Here is a 25,902-nt window from a genome sequence, read left to right as displayed (position 1 = left end):
GAAAGATATTTTATGATACTTTAATGCACTGCAAAGACCACCTCTTGGTCGTCCCACAATCTGTAACCCTAAGGAGGATTGATGATTTGTGAAGCTTGGTAGGCACTGTAGTAGCAACCTCACGGTTTTGATGGTGTGGGGTGTGTGATGATCCCTAACAATGGGGGAAGAGAAATTATTTGAAATTCATTAGAAAACTCTTCAGCATGTTGCCTTGCTGAGTAGACATTCAGAGGCACCTCCAGATCCAGTTATGTGAAAGCAGAGTAAATATAACCAAGGTCATAGGCCTGAAAGTTGATTTCTAATGAAATTTCTAATGATTTCACCTGAAGTCATATACACATCTTGTCGCTGATTCCCTGCTGCTATTTGGATCAGAGCCAGCTCCTTCCAGCCCCTTCCACTTGTACCCCCTTCAAGCTGTAGCTTCTGTCTTCCTTCATTTCTCAAGAATTCTGTGTGCCTTCCCACCATAGAGGCTTTGTTATCACTGTTCCTTCTGCCAGTAATGCTTGTCCTTGCCTGCAGTACACGAGTTAATTCTTGTTCTTTCTTGGCAGCCTGGTTTAAATCTTACTGAAAGAATTTTCCTACCTTCCATTCTAGGTAGAGTTCTTGGGTTTCCCATCCTCCTGGCTTTCCCCCCTTAGCAGCTTTATAGCAAATGTAACAAAGCCACTAATTTTTAATCATATGATTAAAATGTTTAACATATGAGGATTGAATCAATCTTTATTCTATCTGTGTCATTATACTGTAGGTGTCCCTTGGAATAGAAACAGTTCTCAAATTGTATTGGGATTATGAGAAGCCAGTGTGTTTAGACCAGTGGAGGCAAACCTATGGCATGTGTGCGGTTTGTATCACTGGGCTGTTTGTGTCAGTTAAAGCTTTCAGAGGTTCCCTATTGCTGGTCTAGACTGCAGTCTTCTAGCGTTGGGCAAATTCTGGCTTTGACACTCATAGCTATGTGATACCCATGTTGCGTAACCTCTTTGAGCCCAGTGGCCTCATTTAGTAAATAGGAGCTGATAATAGTCCATCCTCACGGGTAGTTGTGAGGATTAAATGATTTAATATATGTCAGTGGCTTAGAATAGAGCTCAGCACCTAGTGTCTGTTGGTGCTGGTGGTGGCTGTTACTATTAGTACTAGTAATGATAATACTAGTAGTGGTAATCATCTGTATCCAGGTAACCTATGAAAACGTTGCAGGAGAGAGTTCTAATCGTTGGTGCCACCTTATGACTTGGTGTTATTAGCAAGCTGTGTGATCATAGAGGAATTGTTTAAAGCTTCAGTTTCCTCAGCTGTAACATGACATCTACACACCACCTGCCACACAGGGTTGGTGGGGGTGTTTGAAGAGATGGGGTACAACCTGATCAGCATAGGTTATGACACTCAGCATGTGCCCATGAAATGAAGTGTGGCCCAAGCCCCATGAGACACTGATAGTGGCTCCTTGGGTGCCTCAGTGTAGCATACCAGAGCCTTGCTTGGGGTTTGGGAGGCTGGGATGAAAACATCACCCCATCATAGCCCTTCATTTCCATCACAAGCTGCTTCCCAGTAACTCAAACAGCAAATAATAATGGATGATTCAAGATGGGGCTGTATGTGGCAGCTCATGGGCTAGCAGGACAAGCAATTGGAGAATGTATTGTTAACAGACACAGTAAATATAGAAATGATTAGATATTAGCAGCTCTCAAATGGCTCATAAATGCAGTGAATATGTGTAAGGTCAAGGGAACAAATGTTATTTAGGTAAGTGATGGCCCACTGTTAGTCCTTACAGCCCAAGCTTGTTCAAGGAAATGCTTGTATAATGATTACTGTGAACCAGACACTATTCTAAGTATGTGACAAATATTAATTCAATCAAGCTCAGTAACATGTTGGGGAAGTTGGTAGTAGTATTATTATCCCTCATACTCACAGGAGGAAACTGAGGTGCCAATGTATCAAGTAACTTGTTTAAGGTCACAGAGAGTACTTGACTGAGCCAGCATTTGAACACAAATGGTCTGGTACAAGAGTTCATGTCTGAGGCCACTACTCAATGTTGAAGTCACATGGAAGAATGTTATGAATGGAAATAGATAACTACGTGCAAAATACCCACTTTCCAAGTGGACCGCATCAGCTGTCCTTGGTCCTGAAATCTCCAGGCCTCACCAGTATTGGAACTGTAGACCAAATGCATTTGGGACAAAAAATGTGTGTAATAAAATTTGCAGACTTTTTTCTCGTTATTATTCTCTAATACAGTTTTGGAACTAGTTATATAATGTTTACATTGCATTAGGTATTATAGATAATCTAGAGATGATTTATAGTACAGTGATACCACAGTTCATGAACTTAATTCTCTCTATGGTTCAAGTCCCAAACTACACTGGATGAGAACCAAGTCAAATTTTCCCCATAAAGTCAACATTGAGCCTAACCACTGAATTTGATTTGGTTCTCCTCCAATTTGGTTTGCGACCAGAATCATGGAAAGAATTAAGTTCATCAACTGAGGTACATATGTTATATGTAAATACTATACCACCAGACACAGGGGACTTGAACTTCTGAGAATTTTGCTCTCTATGGGGATCTTGAAACAAATTCCCTACAGATACCGAGAGAGAGCTGAATGGTGTTGGGAGAGCTAGAGCCCTCAATTTGATGGAAGCTGTGTAATTTCTTCTCTCTACCTTGGACATGTGCCCCCTTGCATGTTCCCCCCAAGCTGACTTCCTCATACTCTGTTAAAAGGTGTGTGTAGTTTACCCTGCCTGTAGCAAGCAGGGTCTTAATTAGCTTTAATTTTTGAAGTCTGCAGCTGTAAACTGTGTTGAAAACATTGAAAAGATTAGTGCACTAGTAATAAGATAATTGTCCCTGAGAAACGCTGTTAGCATGTAGACACAGTTAGCGTGTGAAATCAGAACAACTGTAATGTGTCCCCCTTTTGGTATTTAAAGGCACTCCTGCATGAATAATCATAAATGCAAAGTGCAGAAGTGGAATACTGCACGCCTTTCCTTTTATTCTTTCCTGCTTCAGTCCCACCTCAGAAGTCAAAGTCTGCCTTGTGGAACCTCACTACAAGCCGTCCTCATTTGCTCCACTAGGAGCCATTTAATATTAGTACCAGGAATGGAGTGATGTGGTGGGGGAAGGTCCCCAAAGCTAGGGAGGTTAAGCAAACAGTCTGCGGTTTCTACTGGTGCTTTTTAAGAGGGCTTTAGGAGGAAGGGGACCACACCATACCTGGCTATGCATGTGATGCTCACCAATGTATGTGTGTACATACACACACTCATATACCAAGCTGTAGAAAACCAGTCATGGCTACATAGAGCTGTAGTTATACATACAGCCAAAGCAGATGCTGAAAGCCTTAATCCCCCTACTGTGACCTAGAAAAGCTGTAACAAAGTATGTTTTACCTGGAGCATGAGCTCAGTGGTAGAGCACTTGTCCAGTTTTACCAGGTCCTGACATTACAAACAAACACACACCTGTCACCTGGACATATGTTTTGTTACTTTTTTTTTGCATCCTTTAATAAATTTTGAGAATACTTTTTTTAATCTTTAAGTTTTATTTTATTTTATTTTATTGTGCTGCTAGAGTTCAAACCCAGGACCTCATGCCTTCTAGACATATACTCTACTATTGACCTACATCCCCCGCCCTAGGAACATACTTTAATTTTATGATGTCAACACCTGTAGTACTTTCTCTGCAGACCATAGCTCACCAGATATACTGGTATCCCATAAAGACTAACCTTTCTGCTTCCTCATCTCCGGCGTTAGCTGACGAATCACTAGGTTGAGCTTGTCTACTTCTGCTCTGTCGTTTACATACAGGACAGTTCATTGCGGTGAGGACTTCCCTTGAAGCCAGGGAATCATCCTACACCTCACAAGTTGGCTGGGTTCTGAGCATTCATTTCTTAGATTCCAGCCTAACGTGACTTGAGGTTCATTCGATTGGGCTCAACAGGAATTTACCCAGGGGTTTCTATATGGTGGTTCCAGGACTCCATTAAACAGAGCAGTAAAGGAGAAAGCGGAGCAAGTTGTGGAAATAGTATAAGCATGCCTTGTTTTACTGCACTTTGCCGATACTGCATGTTTTACAAATTCAAGGCTTGTGATAACCATATTGTTAAGCAAATCTATGGGCTCCACTTTTCCACCAGCTCAGATGATCATTAGCATTTTTTTTAGCAACAAAATATTTTTAAATTAAGGTGCATCCATTGTTTTCTAGGTAATACTGTTGCACACTTAATAGAGGATAGTGCAAACATAACTCTTATATGCAGTGGGCAACCGAAAACCATTTTGTGAATCACTTTGTTGCAGCATTTGCTTTATTGCAGTGGTGTGGAACTAAACTCACCTGTCCTCCAATTTTGGCCACCTGTAACAGTGCTGAGAACATGGGACTGCCATCACTGCCCATGGGAGTAGGCTCTACTCCTTTCCAGATGCTCGTGGATATGTGTCTGTATACTCTCCTTGAGTTAAGTCGTCCTTGGACACAGTTGCCAGGTGTCCTTCCCAGCCAGCCTTCAGTACATGTCCCTTAACCCTCTCTAAGTCCAGGTCCTCTTGCTAAAATTGTTGGGCTTAGCTTGGGACTTGCTATAAAATAGATATTACACGGCGCCTGCCTCGCAAGCAGAAGGACCTGAGTTCGATCCCTGGTACCAAAGAAAAAATTTAAAAAGTAAAATAGATATTACAAACTCCAGTGCCCACCGCGTCTACACCAGCAGGCTTAAATGAAGGAAGTGTGTTTGGGGGGGGGGCACACGGCGAGCTGGAGGGTGTGTGAAAGTCACAGCTGCTGCTCAGCCCCAGGTAGGCTGTGCCTTAGGGGGACGCTGGGCTTATGTCGCTGAATGTTCTCATTTCCCAAGAAATGCCCAACACTTTGCAGTTTTATTTTTCTGGTACTGGGGATCGAACTCAGAACCTTGCACTTCCCAGGCAGGTGTGGCGCCACTGAGCTACACCCCCAGCCCAAACTTTGCGCTTTTTATGTAACACCTCCAAAATTTGAAGTTTTGGCCTCTGATGTAGCTTTTTTTTTTTTCTTTTTAAGACACTGCAGAGCCAGGTGTGGTGGTACTGGGCTATAATTTCAGCTACTTGGGAGGCCAAGGCAGAAGGAGGATCTCAAATTATTTGAGGCCAGCCTGCTCAACTTAGTGAGACCCTATCTCAAAATAAAAGAAAAGAGCTGGGGGATAGCTCCGTGGCAGAGCATCCCCGAATCTGATCACCAGTATTGAAACCACAAAAATCGAACAGCCTGTATACAACCTCTATGAGTTGAATACTGCTTGTTGGCTCCTGTTTGTGTTTGTCATCTCTGTAAAATTCCCAGGAAGTTCATGTTCCCAAAGTGCCCGCTAAAGAGAGACTTTTGCTGGCCGTTAAGGATGATTCCCCCTGCATCACGAATGGGCTCAAGCCGAGTGCAGATTGCAATTTGCATCTGTGTCTCCAGGCCTTTCCCACCCCCAGACATCTCAATGAAGTTCCCGGGAAAGAGACACTGAGGATCCTGAATGAAGCCCACAGTGAGGCCAAACACGGTGTGCATGTGGGCCAGGGTCCCCCGCCCAGCCCCCTGTGCAGAAGAGCTTAGAAATAAAGAGGGTCATTGTAGCTTTGGATCAGCCCAATGGACTTAGCACAGTGCTTGTCTCCTGGGTGTTGATTATCAGCTTGCTTGGGGATCTCAGGCCCTTGCCTGACCTTGGCACAAGGACTGGCAAATTTGGCTTTCTGGGTGTAGAATTGGTCATTTCAGAAACAAAGCCATTGAGCCAGAGTTGAGGAGGGTCTTCTCTTCACCCATGAAAAGAGCTCATTGTACAACATCGGTGAGCCCCAGATCCTTTTCCGTCCTCTGGCCTCATCCTGTCCCCTTCCCCCCAGCTGGGCCTTTGTCAGGAGCTTGCAGGATGCTCTCTTCCAGGCCATGCTTTCTTCCCATCTTCCTGCCTCTGAGGCTGCCCTGCACAGAAGGAAAGCTGGGCTCAGAGCCCCTGAGCACGTTTTCAGTTCCTTGGGCCAACTCTGTTGTCATGGGGGAGGAGAGCACTTCCTTCCGAGAGAGCTGGGAGAAGAAACGGCCAGGCTGTGGCAGGCAGCTGCAGGAAGCTGGTGAGCAGTGGGCACTGGTAACCTCTTCCTGCTCTGCCTTCTCCGGCCCTCCCCACCACCACCTCCTTGCGCCCCATGGCCCCACCAGGACTACTGAGCCCCACTCAGATGCTCATGGTGAATCCAAGGCAGGCTCGGCTTGTGCAGAGCTCTTTTTCTTCCATCCACTGTGGGATCCTGAGGGTTTTCATTCTTGGGCCCAGGGTGAGGTGGGATGGTGGAGACCCTGTCCACTGGGTAAAGCAGACTGTTGGTCTTTTTGTTTTTTTTCTGTACTGGGGATCAAAGCTAAATCCTTGGCCCAACTGTTGCTTTTTTGAGGGAACAACTGATTGTGGTGGTAACAGATGAAGGGTCACGGATTCAGATGACTCATGGGCAGGACAGCCTGCAGCAAACTGAGGATGCACATCTACCCCACAGAGGGAGCAGTCCCCCCAGCTCTGGCTGTGGCCACTTGGGTCTGCTGGCCCCTGTGGTGACATCTCCCAACACTTAAGGAAAAGCCAACATGTCGGATTGGGGATATTACCATATCATCTAAACTTTAAATGTTGTCAACTGTTTAAAAATGTGTTATATATCATGTCGATCAAATCATACTAGCTTGCTTGCTTGCTTGCTTCCTTCCTTCCCTCCTTGTATCTAACTGTGAAAATACTAAGGTTAAACAGGCCTGGCTTTGTGGCTTTTGAATGAGTCATATCTCAGCCTGTTTCTTCCTGTGTAAATGAAGGGCAGTACTTCATGGTAGCTCTAACAAGTACATATGTAATGTCATAAGACCATCTCCTGCCAGGCATGGTGGCACACTCTGTAATCCCAAGTCTCCAGGAAGCTGAGGCAGGAGGATTGCAATTTCAAGCCCAACCTAGGCAATTTAGTGACTAAGTGAAATCTCGTTTTCAAAATAAATAAAAAAGGGCTAGAGGTGTAGCTCAGTGGGAAGGCCCTAGTAACACACACACACACACACACACGCACACACGCACACACGCACACACCTCCCAACAGTAAAATCAAAACATGAAGTCATCCCCATTTCCAGACGTTATTTCATCCTATAGCAGCCACTCCATAAGGATAGGATGAGGATTCATTGAGATAGTGCCCATATGTTGGTGACTGCGGGCAACACAAGGGATTAACAAATAATGGCTATGGAGATGGCAGAGACCCTCTCCTGCTGAAGCTCCCTGACTTTAAGCCTAAGAAGCTGCTCTGCCCCTGCATGCCCAGCCTGCAACTTTGAGTTTTCACTCTCCCAGTGTAGGGCTGAGGCTCCAGGTATCTCAGCCACAGCATGGAGCTCGGAGCTCACCCCTCCCACCCACTGGGATCAGCTGTCCCATGGCTTGAGTCTGCAATTCTGTGTGTGGCCTCCTGGGAACCTTCCAGGTGTGAGGAGCAGTCTTTGCAGGGCTGGGACATGGCATCTTCTGAATAATCAGTGTCCTGGTAGCAGGCTCTCCAAGAGGAGAAAAGAAAGAAAAAGGGGGAGGGAGGTGTGTAGAAATTTCTTTTGGCAAAAACCCAGGACTTACTATCAAGAAACCTGGATTCCATGCTGTTCTGATACACACTGTATGTGGCCTATAGATTCATCAGGGTAGGTTGGGTTGGAGTCAAATCAAGGATAGAAAGAAGCGTGGCCTCATGAGAAATAAGAATTTACTGGGAATATCTTCTAATAAGGCCATATTGAGAATCTGAGGCCAAGTTACTGCTTGGTAATATCCCCTGGGCCCATACAGGGAAGCAGGTACACACCTGGCCTGCGTCTCTAAGTTCCTTTCTTGTGCTGAACTTGGACTCTGAGGCTCAAATCAAAACTACTTCCCCATGAAACAGAGAACTTGCCCAGTCCCTGGAGCCAACAAAACAGAGTACAATGTCTTTGGAGTTCCAGACAGTGTCTGCAGGACACTTGGAGGTACTGGTTCCAGGTGGGTCACAGCAAGTGGCCTGTGTCTGGGAAAAGCAAATTATTGGGCTGAGCTGGAGATGTGGCTTGTGTTCCCAGCTCCAGGAAGACATGTGTCCCAGCCGAGCCTGGTGACCACCTTCAGAAGGACCGAAATCCTACGTTCTTGGCACATGGCTGGTCTTGCTTAGAGTCTGAAATGCCTCGATGCTGTGCAGAAGCCGGGCGTTGTGAAGTGATGGCAGTTGTCCTGTCAAGGGGACCACCCTTTTAGCAATGCGTTCTGTGCTAGGACTGAGCTAGACTCTGGGACACTCTCTCAGCCAGCCTCACTGTGACCACGAGAGAGTTTATTATCATACTGTAATTATCAGTGGTGACAGGTTAAATAGTTTCTGTGAAGACCCACAGCAAGGAAATCATAAGATCCGGTAGTAAGAACATCTGACCCAGTCCCTGGTCCATATGCTTTCCCGGTGCAAGGTGCGCATTGACTGTGAACTCTTGAGTTAGTGATTCTCATTCATGATGTGGTAGACACTCGAGAACCAGTATGTCCTAGTGGTCCAAAAGTACGTCCATGGTAGTTGGCTGTGCTTTGTCCAAGGGTTGGCTCTACCCCTACTAATGAATGACACCAAACAAATTCCTTCTCTGAGCCTCCGTTTCACCATCTGTAAGATGGTGCTACCCCCTACAGTTATTTTGAGATTTAAATATGATAGTATCTGTAATTTACTTATAATAATGTCTTGTATTCAGGAGGAGTCCAATGTTGGTAGTGTTTTGGTTATTGTCATTATTGGCTGGCCATGTGGCCTTTGGCAAGTTTCATTTATACAGGGGGAGTGACAAATTCATTTGCTTGTAGCAGCCAGGTTATAGTCACTCAGGTGGGAGCTTTCTTGTCCTGCAGGACTGTATATTCAGTGTCATGCAGTCTTCCATATTTAAAAAGAGAAGTGAGATGTCTAGATTTGCATTTGAAGTATCCTGCCTTTAAAACATGGACAGTGATTTCAAATACAAAGGATGATCAAAATGTACAATGAATGTTTGAATTAAAAATTTTATTACAGTAAAAGACACATTACAATGAATCCCCCTCAAAATAATCCCTTGCTTCGAACACACTTATCCTTCCTCCCATTTTCAGAAGCACTTCCAGAAGCCCTCTTTCATGAATGTCTTTATGAGGTTTGATCTTAACTATGACGAATACTGTCACCAAGTGCCATCTAATAAAAAGGCAGGCATGTGAAAACATTACAGTGTGTCCTCAGCCACCATATTCACTGGATCTGGCTTTGTGTGACTTCTGTTTCTTCCCCAAAGTCAAAATGACCATGAAAGGTAAAGGTTTCGAATTGATTGAGGACAGTGAGGCAGCCGGTACAGTGCAGCTGAAGATACTCACACAGTGACAAAAATGATAAGTGCATTCAAAGCAATGGGAAGTATGTTGAGGGGGATTTATGCCGTTGTGCCTTAACACATTTTTGGTACTTAAATACATACCATATTTTTCCAGCATACCTTGTATTTCATCAATGCTACAGGCTAAAATAAAATCATTCTGAAGCGTCAACAAGGCAGCCATTAGCTTCCTCGCTTAACAATGTACCTGTGGCCTTTAATCTTACAAGCAGGTGGATTCAGAGCCTAGTAGTTCTGAGAATTGTGATTCTGGATGCTTTTTAAAGAACGACAAAACTTCTTTAGGCACACACAGAACAAGACATTATATACAATGGTTGAGATTTTTGGTAACTGTTTTTGCTCAGAGATATACACACAGGTTGTGGAGGTATTAAATAATTACTGAGTTTGCCTGTATCTGTGGTGTCTCCCATCTTTCAAGGCAGTGGAAGATTAAGTACTAGCTGCAAAGGTTCTGTGGCTCATTTCTGGGGTTTGGGCTGAAATATATGGAAGGAACACAGAATAGCTAAGAGATTGTAAATGCTGAAAACTTTTCATATGAAAGCGAGAACAAGAGGGAGACAAACCCACCCAGTAAGAAGGGCCTCAACATATCTGCGAATGCCTCTACGAAGGATGGAAGAGGCTGGTGCCCGCTCTGTGGGATTTTTATTTTCTCCCCTGGGCCCTCTGTGAAGGTGAGTTAGCTGTGGGACTTGGGGCTGCAGTCACATGGCAGGCGCAGGCTTTCTTAGACCACAAGAGAGTTCTGTGTGATTGGCATCCTTTCTTTACTGCCCAGTGCCACTCGGCACGCACGTGCCCTGGCTTCATCTCAGGAGCCGCCGACATGTGAGAGGAGCTCACTGTGAATCCCACAGGGACATCAAGAAAGAAAGCCCCATTGTGTGACCCTCTGCTGCAAGCAGACCTTGAAGAGGAGGTGAGAAGGGGCCTCACATCCCTAGGGAGGAAATACTGAATAGAGGAGCGGGGGACAGGCTGCTGGGGCAGGAGGGCTATCTCCACCACATGCCCTCAGGAAAAGAACACTTGGCAGGAGCCATGGACATTTCTTGGGGACACAGCATGAGCAGCAGACTTTTTATGAGTCCCATGCATGCACCAGAGACTTGGTGGCTGGACGGGTATCAGAGGTAGGGGTCTGTTCTTTGTCCCCTTCGATGTTTTCAGTCTGACATTTACCCACGGTATAGGGCAGAGACTCTCAGGTTTAGTTTAGCCCAGATGAATTCAATAAAAATGCAGACTGTTTGGATCCTTGCCTCAAGACTCTGACTTAGCAAGTTCAAACTTTGAGAAACACCAGTATGTTGGGTAATGGAGCCATTCCAGGCAAATTACAAGCCTGGTCACTGATCTTAGTTCCCTCCCTTCTGAGCACTGTGTGTTGAACAAATTATCCTCTGTGAGTATCAGTTGTCTGATCTCTAAAATGGGAAGCATGATACCTCCCTTGGCAGGGCTGCAACTGTTGGATAGGCTTGGCACAAAGCATTCAAAATGAATTAGCTAAATTTGCTCATTTCACAGAGTAAAACTGAATGAGATGCATTTGGCTAGCGTCTACAGTAACTCGCAATGGGAAAGAGTTGTGGTTTAGTAGGATTGGTGTAGAGGGATTTTACTCAGCCTTCATCAGCCTAGAAGCACAAAACAAAGAGATTGTTTTGGGCCTGGAAGCATGTACTGGGTATTTTAAACATCTGTTAAACCCATGGCATAATGGTCTTCCATGCTCAAGGTGAGGAGACTGCATATCTGGGTCTGTTAGTACTGTCTGGGTCGACACCTGTTAAGGTTCTATTGTTGGTACTGTCCCTTGTCACTTGCAAAAAGGTTCCAGACAATGAATTCTATGCTGCGCAGTGGCTATGTGTGAACTCAAAGCTGCCCTTCTTTCCAGTGAAGGATCTTTTCTTGCCTCATTGCTAGACCCTGGTATTTATTTTAGCAGTGACAACATCCATTGAGGCTCCGTGGCTTGGTGTCCAAATTCAGCTTCCACCCAGTGATCCCTGGCAGGCGGGAGCAGTGTGGGTATTTGTTCCTGTTGTCTGTGATCCAATGAAGGGCTCTTTGCCTTTCCCCAGGTGCCCTGTGTTCAATGGTAGCTAAGAGGAAGGCAACAGCCTTTGATGGTAGAAACTTCCTGGCTCTGTTCTCAATCTTAGCATTCAGGGGGAGGGAGCACCAAACCATCCCTCTCGCACATCTGCCTGGAATGCGGATGGCCAGGGGTGTACTGTAGGGGCTCCTTGATTTCATGGGCCTCACAGGGAAATTGGGTTCAGAAAATGTGAGTCACAAAATTGTCATCTCCACCTCCAGACTGTTGCCTAACGCCCAAGAACCAACTACCTACATTGTCCTCACAGAAAAACAAGAGAGCCAGATATGTTTGAGGCATATAGAGAATAGTAAGGGGCAAATTCCTCTTCCCTACTTTCTTCACTGGAGCTTAATTGCCTGTGGCCTTGATGGGCTCCAGAATATTTGAGCCTGGCTTCCTGGTCTCATAAGCAAGTTTCATTTCTTCAAGACCTGTAATCAGACTTCTGCCTCTTCTTTTTTGTTTTGTTTTGAGATGGTCTCACGATGTAGTTCAGGCTGGCCTTGAACTCACTGTATAGCCCAGGCTGGCCTCAAATTTTTGCCTCAGCCTCCCAAGTGCTGGAATTACAGGCAGGTACTACCACACCTGGCTCTTATTTAACTTTGGGAATAGGAACGAACACAGATTCACTTTGGACTCACTTCTGTCCCCCTCCCTCGTGGTGCCCACCAGACGCAGTGCTAGTTACTGAGCCAGAACTCCAGAAGCACGTGTAGATTGAATTGGCTTATTCACTTGGTTTCCTGCTGAGGCACAGTGACTTTTTTGTTTTCAGTCATGACATATGTGTGAATTTCTATCGGCCGTTTCCATCACCTTAAAGAAAAAACACACACACACACAGATGCTAAGAAAGGATTCCAGTATTTCTTAAGGTAGGATTGTTTACCTTATTTATTTATTGCTTAAGTATAAGTATTCTTTATTTTATTGCTATAAGTATTCTTTTCTTGGGCAGACATAATTCAAATTGTAAGGCTACTTCATTTAAGGTAGGACTGTATGCTTCAGTAGAGCTGCTGAAAAACAGTGAAACGTGTTTCTCAAGAGCAGGGATCAAATTCGGACTTTTCAATGGTATCAATCTCTTTGGTCACCAGTTTCTTCATCTCAATAATGGAAATGATCATAGTACAAACCTTTTAAGGTTGTTACAAAGGCAAATGAAATGATATATGCATATATGTTAAGGTCAGTGCCTGGAACGTGATAAGATGCTAACAAATGCCATCTATGACTACACATTAAGTATCTCGAATACAGAAATTTGAAATGCTCTGAAATCAGAAACTTTTTGAACAACTTGTCATGGCTCAAGACAGTTACAAATTTGTGAAAGCTCAAAAAAACTGCCAAAATCTGAAGCACTTCTAGTTTCAATCATTTTGAATGAGAGATACTCCACCTATATAGCTCTAAGTTTTGGTCAAGTCATACACCCATGGAATATAATTAAAGGTAAGTCTGAGAAATTGGAGGGTTTGTATCTCAGGGCAGGAGGCTTCAGAGTGATCATCTCCTTTAATATGGTTGTAATGGTAGACTATGTTTGGCAAAAAGGGTTGGAGGTTAGCTCAGTGGTAGTACTAGATCCTCACCGTCAAGTACGTCTTTGCTTGATGTAATGGTGCAGATAGTCAGGTAGCACATAGCACACAGCAGGCCCCTGATGAATAATATCTACTGGTAACAGTGATTGCAGGTTCCTGGGATGTATTTGCAGACATAGAGAGAGTTTGGCTTACTTTCGTTCCAAGGCTATGTGGGTCTGTGACAATATTACTTTCCGGTTCTCTCAAGATCAATGTTTGGAGAGCATATGAAGTTATTGTCACAATAATGCTGGATGACCCCGAACTCAGTGTGTTGAGACACGTAGCATGTGTTTTCTCTGTGCTGAAGGTCTAAGCTGGGCTTTGGTCCAAGCTGTAGATTGGTTCCAGGTCTGCTTCACATGATTTTCACTCTCTGGATCAGCAGGGCCACCTGGGTCATGTCTTCCTAATAGCAAAGCCACAAAGGTCGTGCTCTAGCATATTTTGAGCTTCTGCTTAAGTCACTTTCACACCCAAAGAACTACAGTCACGTGATCAGGGGGTGTGGCTCTAGGAGGACCACTAGTTCCTGCCTCCCTAGTTCCCCATTCAACTTCCCCATTTGGTCCCTGCACAAGATAGTCTGAAAGGGCTTCCCTTGCCTACGGAGGTTCCACGGTTCCTGGCACCAACATTAAGATTCCAGAAGCACTCCATCGGAGCAGGTGGGCATGCTGCAAATTCCTCTCTGGTCTCCGGGAGCCTTCCCTCTGACAGACAGGAATTTACTCTACGGTAAACCCAGGAGTCCCAATTTAGACAGACACGGTGGATTAGGCAGACAGCATCATTGACCCAGTTCCACTTCGTTAGCCTTTCCAATTAAGGAGGATGCAGCTGAAAGTGAGACCTCACAGATACATAGTCATACCTTGAACCCTCTGGACTGAACGCCTGTAGGGAGAGTCTTACGTTTCCACTGTGCTCAGAGAGAGAAGAACAAAATTCTGTTGGCAAGTGCATCGTAAGTGTTAATGACACGGCCCCTTGTGACTACTTTATCCTCTTCCTGGCTGGTTAATTAAGATGCTAAATAGGTAGCTCTTGTTCTTTTGTCTTCGAGAAGCCTTTTAGTAAACCTTGGACCCCTGACCATGCACCCATAGGGTCTGTGATCTTAGAATACAAAACAAAGAGCTAGTGCTTCACAACGTAAAGGGAACGGGCTTTTGGTTTTGACAATGCAGTTGACAGGTATTTCCAAGGAAAGTCTTTTCCAGTGAAGTTGTTCTCAGGGTTTCAGGAAGGCCTTCTCCTCTCTTTACCATCCCGAGATTCTGAGCAATGAAGCATAAGCCCCAGACAATAGCCAAATGGGCTGTGAAGAACAGCTTAATTAATGTGGGCAGACACCCAACACCCCAGTGCAGCGCTTTGCTAGGAGTTGGCTTGGAGAATTAGGCTAATTTTGAGGCTGAGATGCAACTTCTGATTTTCTAATCAAAATCTAGATGGTGGGATCTGAGTGGACAGACAGATGGACAGACAGACACAGACTGGCAGTGACATGAAGAGCAGAGGTTGTGTGCTCTTGATCACTAAGCATGCACAAGGTCTGACATAATGCCAGCCACAGAGCAGAAGGATGATCTTGCTTCCCAAAGATAAAACTGGACCCTGCCTTTGTGCTTGCTTAACAGGAAACTGAGAAGTACAAGGCTGACTCCTTCTGCACATGAGTGATGAGGGAGCTGGGTAGAGGTCTGTCATGGTTTTGATCCAAAATGTCCTCCAAATCTCAAGTGTTCAGAGGTGGAACCTTTGGAAGTTGATGACACCATAATTTGATGGCTTTATTGGGACATGATGGAAACAGAAGAGTTGTAGTGGAAGGGAGTAGACTCTGGAGGCATGACCTTGGGGACTATCTGCTCCCCAGCTCTTCCTCTCTGGGTGTCATACTCCCTCTGCTTCCTGACTACCATGAGGTGAGCAGCCTCCCTTTGCCACACCCTTCTGAAATGATGTGCTGCCTCACCACAGGCTTAAAATAATGGAACCAGCTGACCATGGACTAAAACCTCTGAAACCATGAGCCAGAATAAGGCTTTCCTCCTGTAAGCTGTTTTTCTCAGTTATTTGGTCATAGCAATGAAAAGCTGACCAGCACAAGCATGTCTCAGGAAGGATGGCTAAAAGAGAGAGCAGCCCCCCCACCACCAAAGGGGGCTTCTCACTGATCACAGTTGGCATTTTACCCATGTGAAGGAAGTGGTGAGTGTTTAAAGAGAGAGGCTTGACCTGTTTTCTTCTGACTTCTCCAGGTTCTTTTTGGGCTAATGTGTAATAAGGGGAGAGAGGTGAGGACATTCCCCACAACATTTTCCTGGGTCTGCGGAGTGTTGGATGCCTGGGGAATGTGAAAACGAGTGAGGATTCCTTGGAGCAATACCAGTGTTGGAGTACTAGGGATTGGACTCACAAGTAGAATTGGAGGAAGATTGTTTTCAGCCAGTGTGGGTCCTTGCTTACAAATGAAAATTAAAACTAAAGCACACATGTATAGGAAAAGAAAATCTTTAATTACAAAGTTGGAAGGAAGACAGGAAAAGACTTTAGCTGGAGTAGGTGGAGGAGGTAGAGTCTGACACAGGGGTTCAGACTGGCTCACCCACAAGTGTGAGAGGCCAGCTTTGAAGGAAGGGTCTGTTGGCACGCTGGGGTCCAGGTGATTGTTATCTCAGTCCTGGCTTCATAGCTCTGGAATCCTGGCTGAGGGTTGGTTCCATTCCCAGGAAAGGATTGTCTCAGTTAGTGGTGGTTTCAGTCAGGTGGGGCTCTGCTTTTCCTGGAGTCCAGATGATCACAGGTTTAGGATAATGGCTGGAGACTTCTGCGCATAGTTGAATGTCCCTGTAAACCTTTTATCTGGGTGTCCTCAGTCTTGAAGGTGGATGAGATCACGTCGATCCAGGGCTTATCAACTCTGTCTGGCCAGCTTCTAGAGATGCTCCCTAGATGATCAAATATCCCTATGCAAAGCTGAGAAGGGATTTGTCCTGGGATTTACTGTAACAAAGAATACAAAATGAAGGTCAAACTAATTCTGCTTATAGTTACCCACTGGGCATCTCTAGGCCTGAATGAAGAGACAGATTTTTAGCAAAAATGATTTTCAGCCCCTGACTGTCACAGAAGAAAACACAATTGTGCTTTTAATAAGTAACAGGTAAGGGCCAGGATTCTGCCTGCCCTCATCCCTATGGTGGTCCCTGACCATGTCATGACTGTGTTGAGATGAATTCTTCACCTTAAAAGAAAGGCCAGCACTGACCAGCGTTCAAAATGTGCCTGAAATCACATCTTTTCTGCTCATCAGAATTAGGCATCATGACAATGATGGTGCAGAATGGGGATCAAGAAAGCAAGTGGCAAATCACTACAGCAGGAATTTAGAAACCTTTGGCTTCCTTCTTGTGCATGCTATAGACCAGTGGGTTGGTGCTAATTTACATGGCTCCCATAAAACCTGTGTTGGAAAATCTGTTAGGATAAAGCTGAGCTTCAAAATGGATTTCTACTTCAGAGCCCTAAAATCATGCCCATTCTTTGTAAGCTGCAGCTTACAGTTGTTTGGCTGGAATCTGGTACCCAAGATGGTTAAGTTGGGAGCAGACACAGTGCAAACGAAAATAGCCTTTATGTGTTGGCTTTCCTGTTTTTCTTGGAAACCACTCGCTGAACACCACTACCTCCCAGCCAGTCTCTTCCTCCTTCTGTCCCTACCCTGTCCCTCCTCAGCCCAAAGTGTTCATGCTTAATGACCCAAGACATTACCACCCAGCATTCCCAGTCAATTGGCTTTTGTGTGGAGTGAATGAATAGGATGTTTCTCTGGCCTCCTCTGTCCTGAAAGGATCTTCCAGGGCTCTTTGGAATGTGCTGCTCAAACCAGGAATTAAACCCCTCTTTTTCTCTCTCCTTCTCATTTCTGCCTTCATTCTTCCCAAGATCAGTCCCAACCTGATGGCCTTGCCCTGAATCGGGCCTTTGTGTTCTTGCAGGTTTCTTTCCAATCTTCTTAAGGACCCAACTTCTTCATACCAAGGATTTGAACACTTCCGGAGACGCATGGGGACAAAGCCTTTTGGTTTTCTTTGCACTTCCTTGTTTTCCGTCCTCGGCTTCCAGGATGCACACACTTGGGCTTCTTTCACCTTCTGGGTGTGGGAAGAAGTGCTGGGGGTGGAGAGGGAGCAGATTGGGCCATGCTGTTCTTGTGCTGAGGTTCTGTAGATTGGGGAGGCAGTTGGGCTGCCTTCCATCCCAGAGTTTGAGCACTGAGAAAATCAAGCTTTGTTCGAGAACGATGCTTATAAGTTAACTTTTCCCCTTGATGCTTATGTGTGTTTTTTCCTTTCTTCCCACAGGATCCACACCCAAGTCCGCTGATCACCTTGGAGACCCAGGTGAGTATTTCCCATTCTCTTTGTCACCTATCTGCACCTTGATGCTCCAGGCCCAGCTCTCCAGGGATTGTTTGTGCATTCTCCGGGCCTCATGGCTCAGAAAGGATGCACAGGCATGGTAAGGCTGTCTCCCTGCCCTATCTGGGTGTGTGGGTACATATGCATGTGTGCACACACTCTGGCTAGTAAGTGCATGTGTGTGTAATAGTATGGGTGTGTATGCACATGTGCATGAATGCATCACCTACCTGGGGCACGAACCATAACCATTTGTTTTAAGTTGCCTTCTTCCCTTGCTCTTGCCTAGCAATCACAAGGAGGTAAATGCAAAGGGAACAATGAGATAAAAGTGAAGGGGAAGAGAGAAGATGTTGCTCTTTCTTGGTTTTGAGCTTGGAGGACTTTACTTGTTGGCAGTGCAGGCAGCAGGACCCAACTGACAGGACAGGAAGTTGGAGCCTTGTGTCTGCTCTCATAGGTAGCGGTGTTTCCATGTGGGGATCATGACCCATGGGCCCAGTGAGGGTGGCCTGGCCCTTATGTCTGCTTTCTGCTCTCCTGGGAGCCAGGACAGTGCAGCAGCTCTCAGCACATGCCCGAGCACCCAGGGAACCCAGGTAGAATTCAGTTCTGTGACCTCCAGGTCTGCAACATCAGTGGGGCCACTTGACCTGCTCTCTTCCCATCAGGAATGCTGCCACAGTGATGGTGCCCCTTCCCCACCAGGCTTTGGGGAGAACCACAGGAAATGATGTCTATAGAAAATAATGTCAATAACATCAGGGGTACACACTAAGTGCTTGTGTTAGTTTTTTTAAACCAGCAGGACTGTTGCCTTTCCTGCTGGATTTGAAGGGGCCATATCTGGGTAGATCATCTCCTTATCTCTGTCTGTGAGTTGATCAGACAGTAAAGAGACAAGAAAGATCGGATGGACTGCCTTCAGCCCCACGGCGAACACTTTCCAAGTGTCAGATGCACTCAAAGCTATTTGAGCATTTCAAGGCTGAATAACAGCTCCTCAGAGATTTCTGGAGCATGCTGGCGGAGACCACCTGCCTCCCTCTCCCTTCACCCTCCTCCTGCAGTCCTTGTCTGTCCCTGGCATCTCTGCTTGGGTCTTCCCAAGGGGAAAGAGGGGAGGAACAAACCCAACCTGCTTCACAGTGATCAGAATATCAGGACGGCCGGGAGCTGTGGGGACAGCCTGCCCTCTTGTTCCCCAGCATACAGGTAGATCTCTCAGCCCAGGGATCACCAGGCTCAGGTCTGGCCTGGCAGGCAGAGGATGTAACCGTGGAGGAAGGAGGATCCAGTCTCCTCTGCCTGCCAGGCCGTCCGTCCTCTGGTCTGGTTTTTCCCATTCTCCCATTATTCACACACCCCTCTGCCATTGCTTCAACATGTCAATTTCATCTGCTTTTTATGTTACCTAAAAACAAAGTTTTCCCTAACTGAACTAACTTTACTTTAAGGACTAGACTATCCTAAGCTAATGGCTCTCAGCTAGGGGTGATTTTGAGCCCCGGAGGATATTTGGGTTGTCTTGCCTGGTTGTAGGGAGGACGGTTTATTTCTAGAGACCAGGGTTGCTGCTCAGTATCTCAAAAGTATAGAGCAACCCTCCACAGGAAGGAATTATCCACCCGAGATGCCATGGTGTCCAAGTGGAAAAGCACCATCTCAAGCAGTAATATCTGTGACTCATGGGTTTGAAGTGCTAGTTACATTTGGGGAGGGGCAGAGCATTAAAATAAATATTAAACTAAAAATGTTCCTCTGAGTGCCATCTCAAGCCATCTAAATGTACCCCCAGAGGTTTGTGTGCTGCACTTTGGAAAACCTTTGCCTCCAGACCCTGCCCTGTCTTACCCAAAGGATCACGAGAGAACTTTCAGAGCGCGCTTGTAAATGGTGGGTCTTCACATCTTGATCAGCCCTTCCCCGGAAGACTAATTAGGCTCAGGAAAACCCAGAGGCAAACAGTCTGTGTCTAGAACTCTGGGAACCGAGTCTTGTCCTCGGGACAGAACAGCTGCCCCCAGGTTGGCTCTGTCCCTGACCTTCCCATATCCTTCACTCTGGACAGACCCTGCCAGCCCTTCCAAGCCACCATGGGAAAGAGCAGTCACATGCCCATGGCTTTGGCCACATGTTATAAGGGTAACAGCTTGCCCTGCACAATGACTGCTCCTAAAGCTCTATCTGTTGGCCCATGGGACTTCACCCGCCATCCGCAGCCAGTGGTGGCATGAGACACACTTTCTCCATCCTTGGCATGCCTTTGAGGAAATGATTCAATTTGTCTCCAAACAACAATCCCTTGGTCTCATCTGGCTCCTGGTCTTTGGGGAGCTGTGGGATATTGTTGTCTTTCCCTGATTCTGATTTCCCATGCTAAACAGATGCTGGATCCCAACCAAAGTGCAAATGTTCTTTGTGTGGCTGCTAGGAAAAGCCTGTGGCCAGAGCTGACTTCGGGCTGGCCCTCAGCTTACAGTGGGGTGAGCAGTAGGATCCTGTTCAGCTGCCTGTAGGCAGGCCAAACAAGAGGGGCACGGAAAGGTCTTCTGGCAGAAAGTCGTGTCCCAAATGTTACCCACATGCCGTGAGTGAGGCAGCAGATATGACCTAGCTTGGAAGAAGCCATGCTGCACAGTTGACATGACATCTGAGCTCTGAGCAGGGCTCCCACTTCCTCCCCTTGCCTGATGTGTCCTGGGGCTTGCAGGTGGCCTTGCCTGCTGGGTGTTCTAGCATCATACATAAGCTTATGCGGCCCGGCCTTCATGGGACCCTGGGCACCAGCACCCACTCTTTCATGCACCCACTCGCCCTAGCATTAACTACACCGTTCCTCACCCACTGCCTGGTTAATTTATCTTTGTGCAGCTGTTGTTAGTTGGAGGAGATGGATTGGCTGCTGCCGAGGACTCCCCTAATGCTCTCTGCCATTAGCACAGTGGAGCTTTGCATCTGTTGGTATCTGTAGGACTCTCTCTGCTTAATGGCCAGATTCATAGAATGAGGAAGCAGAGCAAGGTTTAAATCTCTGGTGTCAGCTTTCCCCGCAGCAGGCTGCCCCTGGGGATGTACCAAGGAAGCCCCGACTCACAGTGGTGAGTCTTCTTTGGTCCAGAGGTTGGTTACCCAGGAACCAGGTGACCTACAAATGAAAGAAAAAGAAAAAAAAGCCTCAAAGTTTGCAAGGAGTTGGAATTTACGTGGTGTTTTCATTATCCTCACCCTCACTACCATTCCTCACTTACCACGACTTGGCTTTTCCCATTGAATTCTCAGGTGCCCCAATTACATCGCTGCTCTTTCCATTCTCAGTTTCCTGATGAGGAACCTAAGGATCAGAGAGGTTGAGTAAGTTTGCCCACAGCAACACGGGAGGCACATAGCACTGACAGGTGTAAAATGTGGGGTCATAGGACATCAAATCTCTCTTCATGACCTCTCTCTTATTTTGCCAGAAAATAAAATTGCCTTGACTTGCAGAAAAATTTGTTAATGCTCAGTGAGGCAACCCAAGGCCCATAGATAAACAAACAGAGAGACAGCATGCTCTGCAGAAGTAGCCAAACATATACTTAGTTATGCAGTGGGAGGTGGGTGATGGGCAGATGGATGGATGGATGGATAGACAGACAGACAGGCAGGCAGGCAAAATACTTTGCACAGGTTGCTGCAAGGCTTGTGGATAAGACGGCTTAGGCAGTAGACTCACTAGAACATTTATTTTAGGCCAACAAAAGATGAAAACATCTCTGTGCACATCAACAGTGTTTTGATGAATTTGAATGCTCCTTTGATTTTCTTTCTCATTGATCCTCCAGAAGGCTTATCATTTCTGAATCCATGCCACTTGGCATGGCCTGTTGTCATTTAATTTTAGCTCCTCTGCCACGCCCCTACCCGACAGCTTCTCTGTCAATTAGTTAATGGTTTCTGCTCATACACGAAGAGACCTGGGGAGTTGTAATAAAGGAGCTCTTTTGTAGAGTAAAGATTTGTCAATCTGGGTATTTGTGAAGTGAGCCTCTCTTGGAAGGGAATAGACTTAATTTACATTGAGATCTCTCTCAGGACCTGAAGATTAAGGGCATCGGGAGGCAAGTTGACTCTCACTTTTCAAAACTAACAGGTGCTTGAATTTCTTTGATCAACTAGCTGGGGGGATAGGAGGGGGAGTAAAATTCACATTACTTAAAGATGTTGCCGGGGCCATGAGGATTGTCAGCAAAGCAGATGTAGAAAATAAGCAGTGACTATGAAAAACAAGTAATGTTTTAAAAAGTGCATGTATACAAATCCACTTATTGATTTGCTTATTCAATAGACAGCTATTGGGCAGCTGTCTGTTGTAGGCAGGGACCAGGCATGGGAGTGCTGCATGCTAAGGGTACAGCAGTGCACAAGACAGGAAGGGTCCTGCTGATGAAGCCTCCCTTCCTGTTGGAGGAGTCAGATGGGAAACATGCAAATGAATGTGTCCCTAATTTCAGGCAGCAAAAAGTGAATGAAAAGAAGACAGGCAGGTCTGTGAGAGTGGGAAGGGTAGAAGAGATTCATTCAGCAAAGTGTCTCTCAGGAGCAGAGATCTGGCCTCCAAAGGGGAGATTCAAACTGCCAGTTTATACCCGAAGGAGTTAACCCTGCGAAGACATGGCAAGAGTAGTGTTTTGAAATTTTTGCCTATTATGTCTGTGTTGCTATAAAAATAATGCCAGTTTTCCTTAGAATCAATTAAAGTGTCAGCTCCTTCAAGCTTCTTTGAAGTCCTTACATCGTTATTATGCCAAGATGAATGAGTTACCTTATCAGGCAAGGGTGAAGGAAGAGGGATTTCCGGCCCTTAAATTCAGGGCCATCCAGTCACACTGCTGTCCACTGGAAACGTTTTGACAGGGTCAAAGGACTTCCGGGTCTTAGCACTGTCATGCTCCTATGAGAGCTGATGTCAGAAATCCAGCTAATGGCTGTCATTAGCTAATTAATGGACTGGTACTCAGCTAAACTTAAATTTCAGTGTCAACCAATGGTTCTCAACCAGGGTGACACTGCCTGCTAAGGGGGATTTGGCTATGACCAGAGATGTTTCTGATTGTTGCAACCTGTGGGCAGAAGGTGCTACTGGCATCCGTGGGTGGAGATCAGGGGTGCTACACAGGAGAATTAGGAAAGAATTATCAAGCCTCAAATATCAGTAGTTTCAAGGTTGAGACACTCGAGTATAAACTCCTTTGCTCTACAGTAGCTTATGTTACCAAGATACTTCTAGCCATGTCGTGGTGACTTCCCTGGTATTTTCTTTTTTATGTTCCAAGGTCACCTTCCCTGGCTAAGGTCAGACTTTATCCAGACTCCAGGCTCTGGCCATGACACATGCATTCCCAGCATGTCTGTCTGCATTGACAATGACCTTCTGCACCAGGGTCCGTCATACTCATAGGCACGTTCTTGGCATCCTTAAATGGTGGGTCTTAAATGGCTGGATAATTCTGGGGAGAAAGTTTCAGCAGAAGAGATGATTTCCTGAGAGATTTGGGGCTTGGTAATTCCTAGAACCTACAGAGTTTAAGAAAAAACCTAAATTAGGCCTGGGGTGTAGCTCAATCGAGCTTTACCTGGCACTTGTGAGGCCCTGGGTCCCATCCTCAGCACTGCAAAATAAACAAATATAAAACTTCAGCTGCTTGGCTGGGGTCCTGAGGGGCTTGGCCATTGCTCCTGCACTGCAGGTACAGTTCTTTCGAGTGCCTTGTGTTTAGGCCCTTCCTCTTTCCAACCCGGGCCTTATCCTCCTTTGTGTGAACTCTCTCTGGAAGCTCTTTCCCCACTCGCAGGATTAAATGAAGTGATTGCTGCCTCCTTGCCTCTCTTCTGGTGCTGAGCTTCGATTAACCTTTTTCTCTACAGAAAGCAGTTTTTGGAGTAATCAGGGAGCTTCTGAATAGCTCCTACCTGAGTCTCCAGCCCATTAATTCTTATGGTGCCCAGCATCTGTTGAGAGGAGGCGAGACCAAATTGCTGCTCGGCCCGGCAGCTTGCTTGGGGCAGCTGCTCCTCTCTGGGGCACATGAGGCTGGTTTGTGGACAGGCCAGGTCACTTGGCCATGATTTTTTTCCACTGGCTCTGATTTTCTAGGTCTTTAATTAGCCCTGGTGGAGCCAGGGAGGTGGCCGGCTGGACCATTGCCTGGGCAGGGATTGGCTTGCTCAACAAGGAGGCTGCACTTGGACCACAGCACCGTTCTGGGGAGGATTTGCGGTCTCAGGGCCACAGACTCCTTTCTAGTCTGCATGACTCAGGGCGAGGGATATGAGGCAGCATTCCACAAATAGCCAGCAAGTTCCCCAAAGCGCAGCCAGCCACAGGCATTGTGTCGAAAAATAGATCGCGTGGAGCTCACCATCCCTCTGTTCTTGGTGGGAGCAGACTTGGCCTGAGACTCTGGATGTCCAAGTTTAGCCCTTAACTCAGAACACTTGCAGCTATTGTTTGTGTTGACAGTGACCCCGTTCTTTGGCTATACTGTATGTTTATTTTGAGAGAAGAACTGGACATTATATGTGCCCTGTAAGTCTGGTACTTTTAACTAGCATTCACTCAGCCATAGGATACATGTCAGATACTCTGCGAAGAAAGTTTTTCACATGGGTCCTCTCATTCATATCTTACTGCTGTCCCATATGGAATGTGTCATTGCCGTCCTCATTTGACAGGTGGGAACCCAAGGCATGACGAGTATCAGTTACGTGTACAACAGGTGGCAAATGGAGCAGGATTTGAACCTGGCAGTTTAGATTTCATTTGTCAGGAAACATAACTCCATGAAACAGGTACTAATCCCAGCCCCATTTTACAGATGGGTCAACTAAAGCCCAGAGCAACCAAATTTCCCTTTAATATAGTCATTGGTACAGCCTGGCCCCTAGCCAGGTTACAGATGAAACCAGTCTTCCTCAGCACCGTGTTGCTAAGTTACTGATAACAAAAAGATATAAACATAGACTTGATGCAGATATTGATCCAGCGTGGGTGGGTGTGGATTCCTTATAGATTAGATGTAGAGATAAATCCAATACAGATATTTGTACAGATGTAAATTAGACTAGACATAGGAACAGATACCTGCAATTAAATGTAGAGGTAGATAAAAATTAGATGTGTTTATAGATGTGGAATAGATTAGATATAGATACAGATATAGGCATAGGCTATATATCGATTAGATACGGATACAGGTATAATAGTTTACGTAAAAAAAAATATTCCCCTAAAGACCCATAGGTTCGGAGGCGGGACTTTGGGGAGGTGATTGGGTTAAGTGGATACTGTACACATCTAAGTCTGATCCATTGATGAGTTTACAGCTGAATAAGCTGGAGCTGGTTGGAGGGGTGGGTCGGGGTGTGCTGTTGAAGCCTATACCATGGTGACCCAGCTCTTCCCTCTCTGGCCTTCTCTCTCTCTGCTTTTTGGCTGCCCCGAGGTGAGCAGCTTTCCTCTGCCTTGCCTGTCACGTTGATGTTTCTGCCTTGATGCAGGCCAAAACCAATGGAGCTGGCTGACCATGGCCTGAAACTTCTGACATCATAACCCAAAAATAAACCTTTCCCCCTCCAACTTGTTTATCTTGGGTATTTTGCCACCGTGACGGAGAGGTGACTAACACAGAGCAGATTAGGTGTAGAAATGGATCACTCACATGGCCACCGCCAACAGAGGGGTTCGGACGCACCTGTCCCTCCATGGGACTCCAGCTGAGGCTCCAGGCTGTGCCAGGGTCTGCCCTGCACACAGTCTGAAGAGCAGTGGCACCCTGGGGTGTTCCTCTAGCACAAGGTGTCACCCCTTTCACAGCAGACACTGAGGCAGAAGCCCAGGGAGTTGGCAGCGGAGTGACAAGGCCCTGTGGCTGGACTTGCATGGATCTGCGAGTATCAGGCGGCACCACTGACATTTGGCATCAGGATCTTTGAGGCCTAGACTCCCTTCTCCATGGGGTTTTCAAGGCAGGGCTGTGCACACTAGAGAGCTTAAAAGAGATGTTCTGGTGCTAGAAGCTGCGGGCTGCCTTTGCAGGTTCTGTTCCCAGGCTAATTCAGTCAAGTAAATCCCTTTCACACCAAACAGCAGCATGACGAAAGTCTAGGAGAAGGAAGGACATAAAGACCCATAGGTGGAGTCCAGACTTGTGCCACTGGAGAGCCG

General features: G+C 46.1%; 1 protein-coding gene and 1 long non-coding RNA gene across 4 annotated transcripts in view; one reads left to right on the top strand and one right to left on the bottom strand.

The window, feature by feature from the left end:
* The window catches only part of Xylt1 (xylosyltransferase 1), a 300,525-nt gene that overhangs the window by 81,002 nt on the left and 193,621 nt on the right, over nucleotides 1-25,902 (top strand). For 2 of the 3 annotated variants that reach the window (XM_087209178.1, XM_004855794.4), the window contains exon 2: nucleotides 17,640-17,678. In XM_087209178.1, the coding sequence (XP_087065304.1) occupies nucleotides 17,640-17,678 (39 nt within the window). Of the gene's footprint in view, nucleotides 1-17,639; nucleotides 17,679-21,025; nucleotides 21,051-25,902 lie in introns of those variants that run through there. The other variant, XM_087209179.1, reaches the window with a different exon arrangement.
* Nucleotides 15,806-25,576, bottom strand: LOC110344175 (uncharacterized). Its single transcript, XR_002386528.2, has 4 exons — nucleotides 25,397-25,576; nucleotides 20,948-21,030; nucleotides 20,794-20,844; nucleotides 15,806-16,278 (listed from the first exon to the last, which is right to left on the bottom strand). It is a non-coding gene; the product is annotated as an uncharacterized LOC110344175 (long non-coding RNA).

The sequence above is a fragment of the Heterocephalus glaber genome, unplaced genomic scaffold, assembly GCF_053883595.1.
Source record: "Heterocephalus glaber isolate CG9 unplaced genomic scaffold, H.glaber_assembly_v1.0 deba00000943, whole genome shotgun sequence".
Lineage (NCBI taxonomy): Eukaryota > Metazoa > Chordata > Mammalia > Rodentia > Bathyergidae > Heterocephalus > Heterocephalus glaber.
The sequence above is the reverse complement of the archived record's forward strand: the minus strand, read 5'-3'. Positions and strand labels throughout refer to the sequence as shown.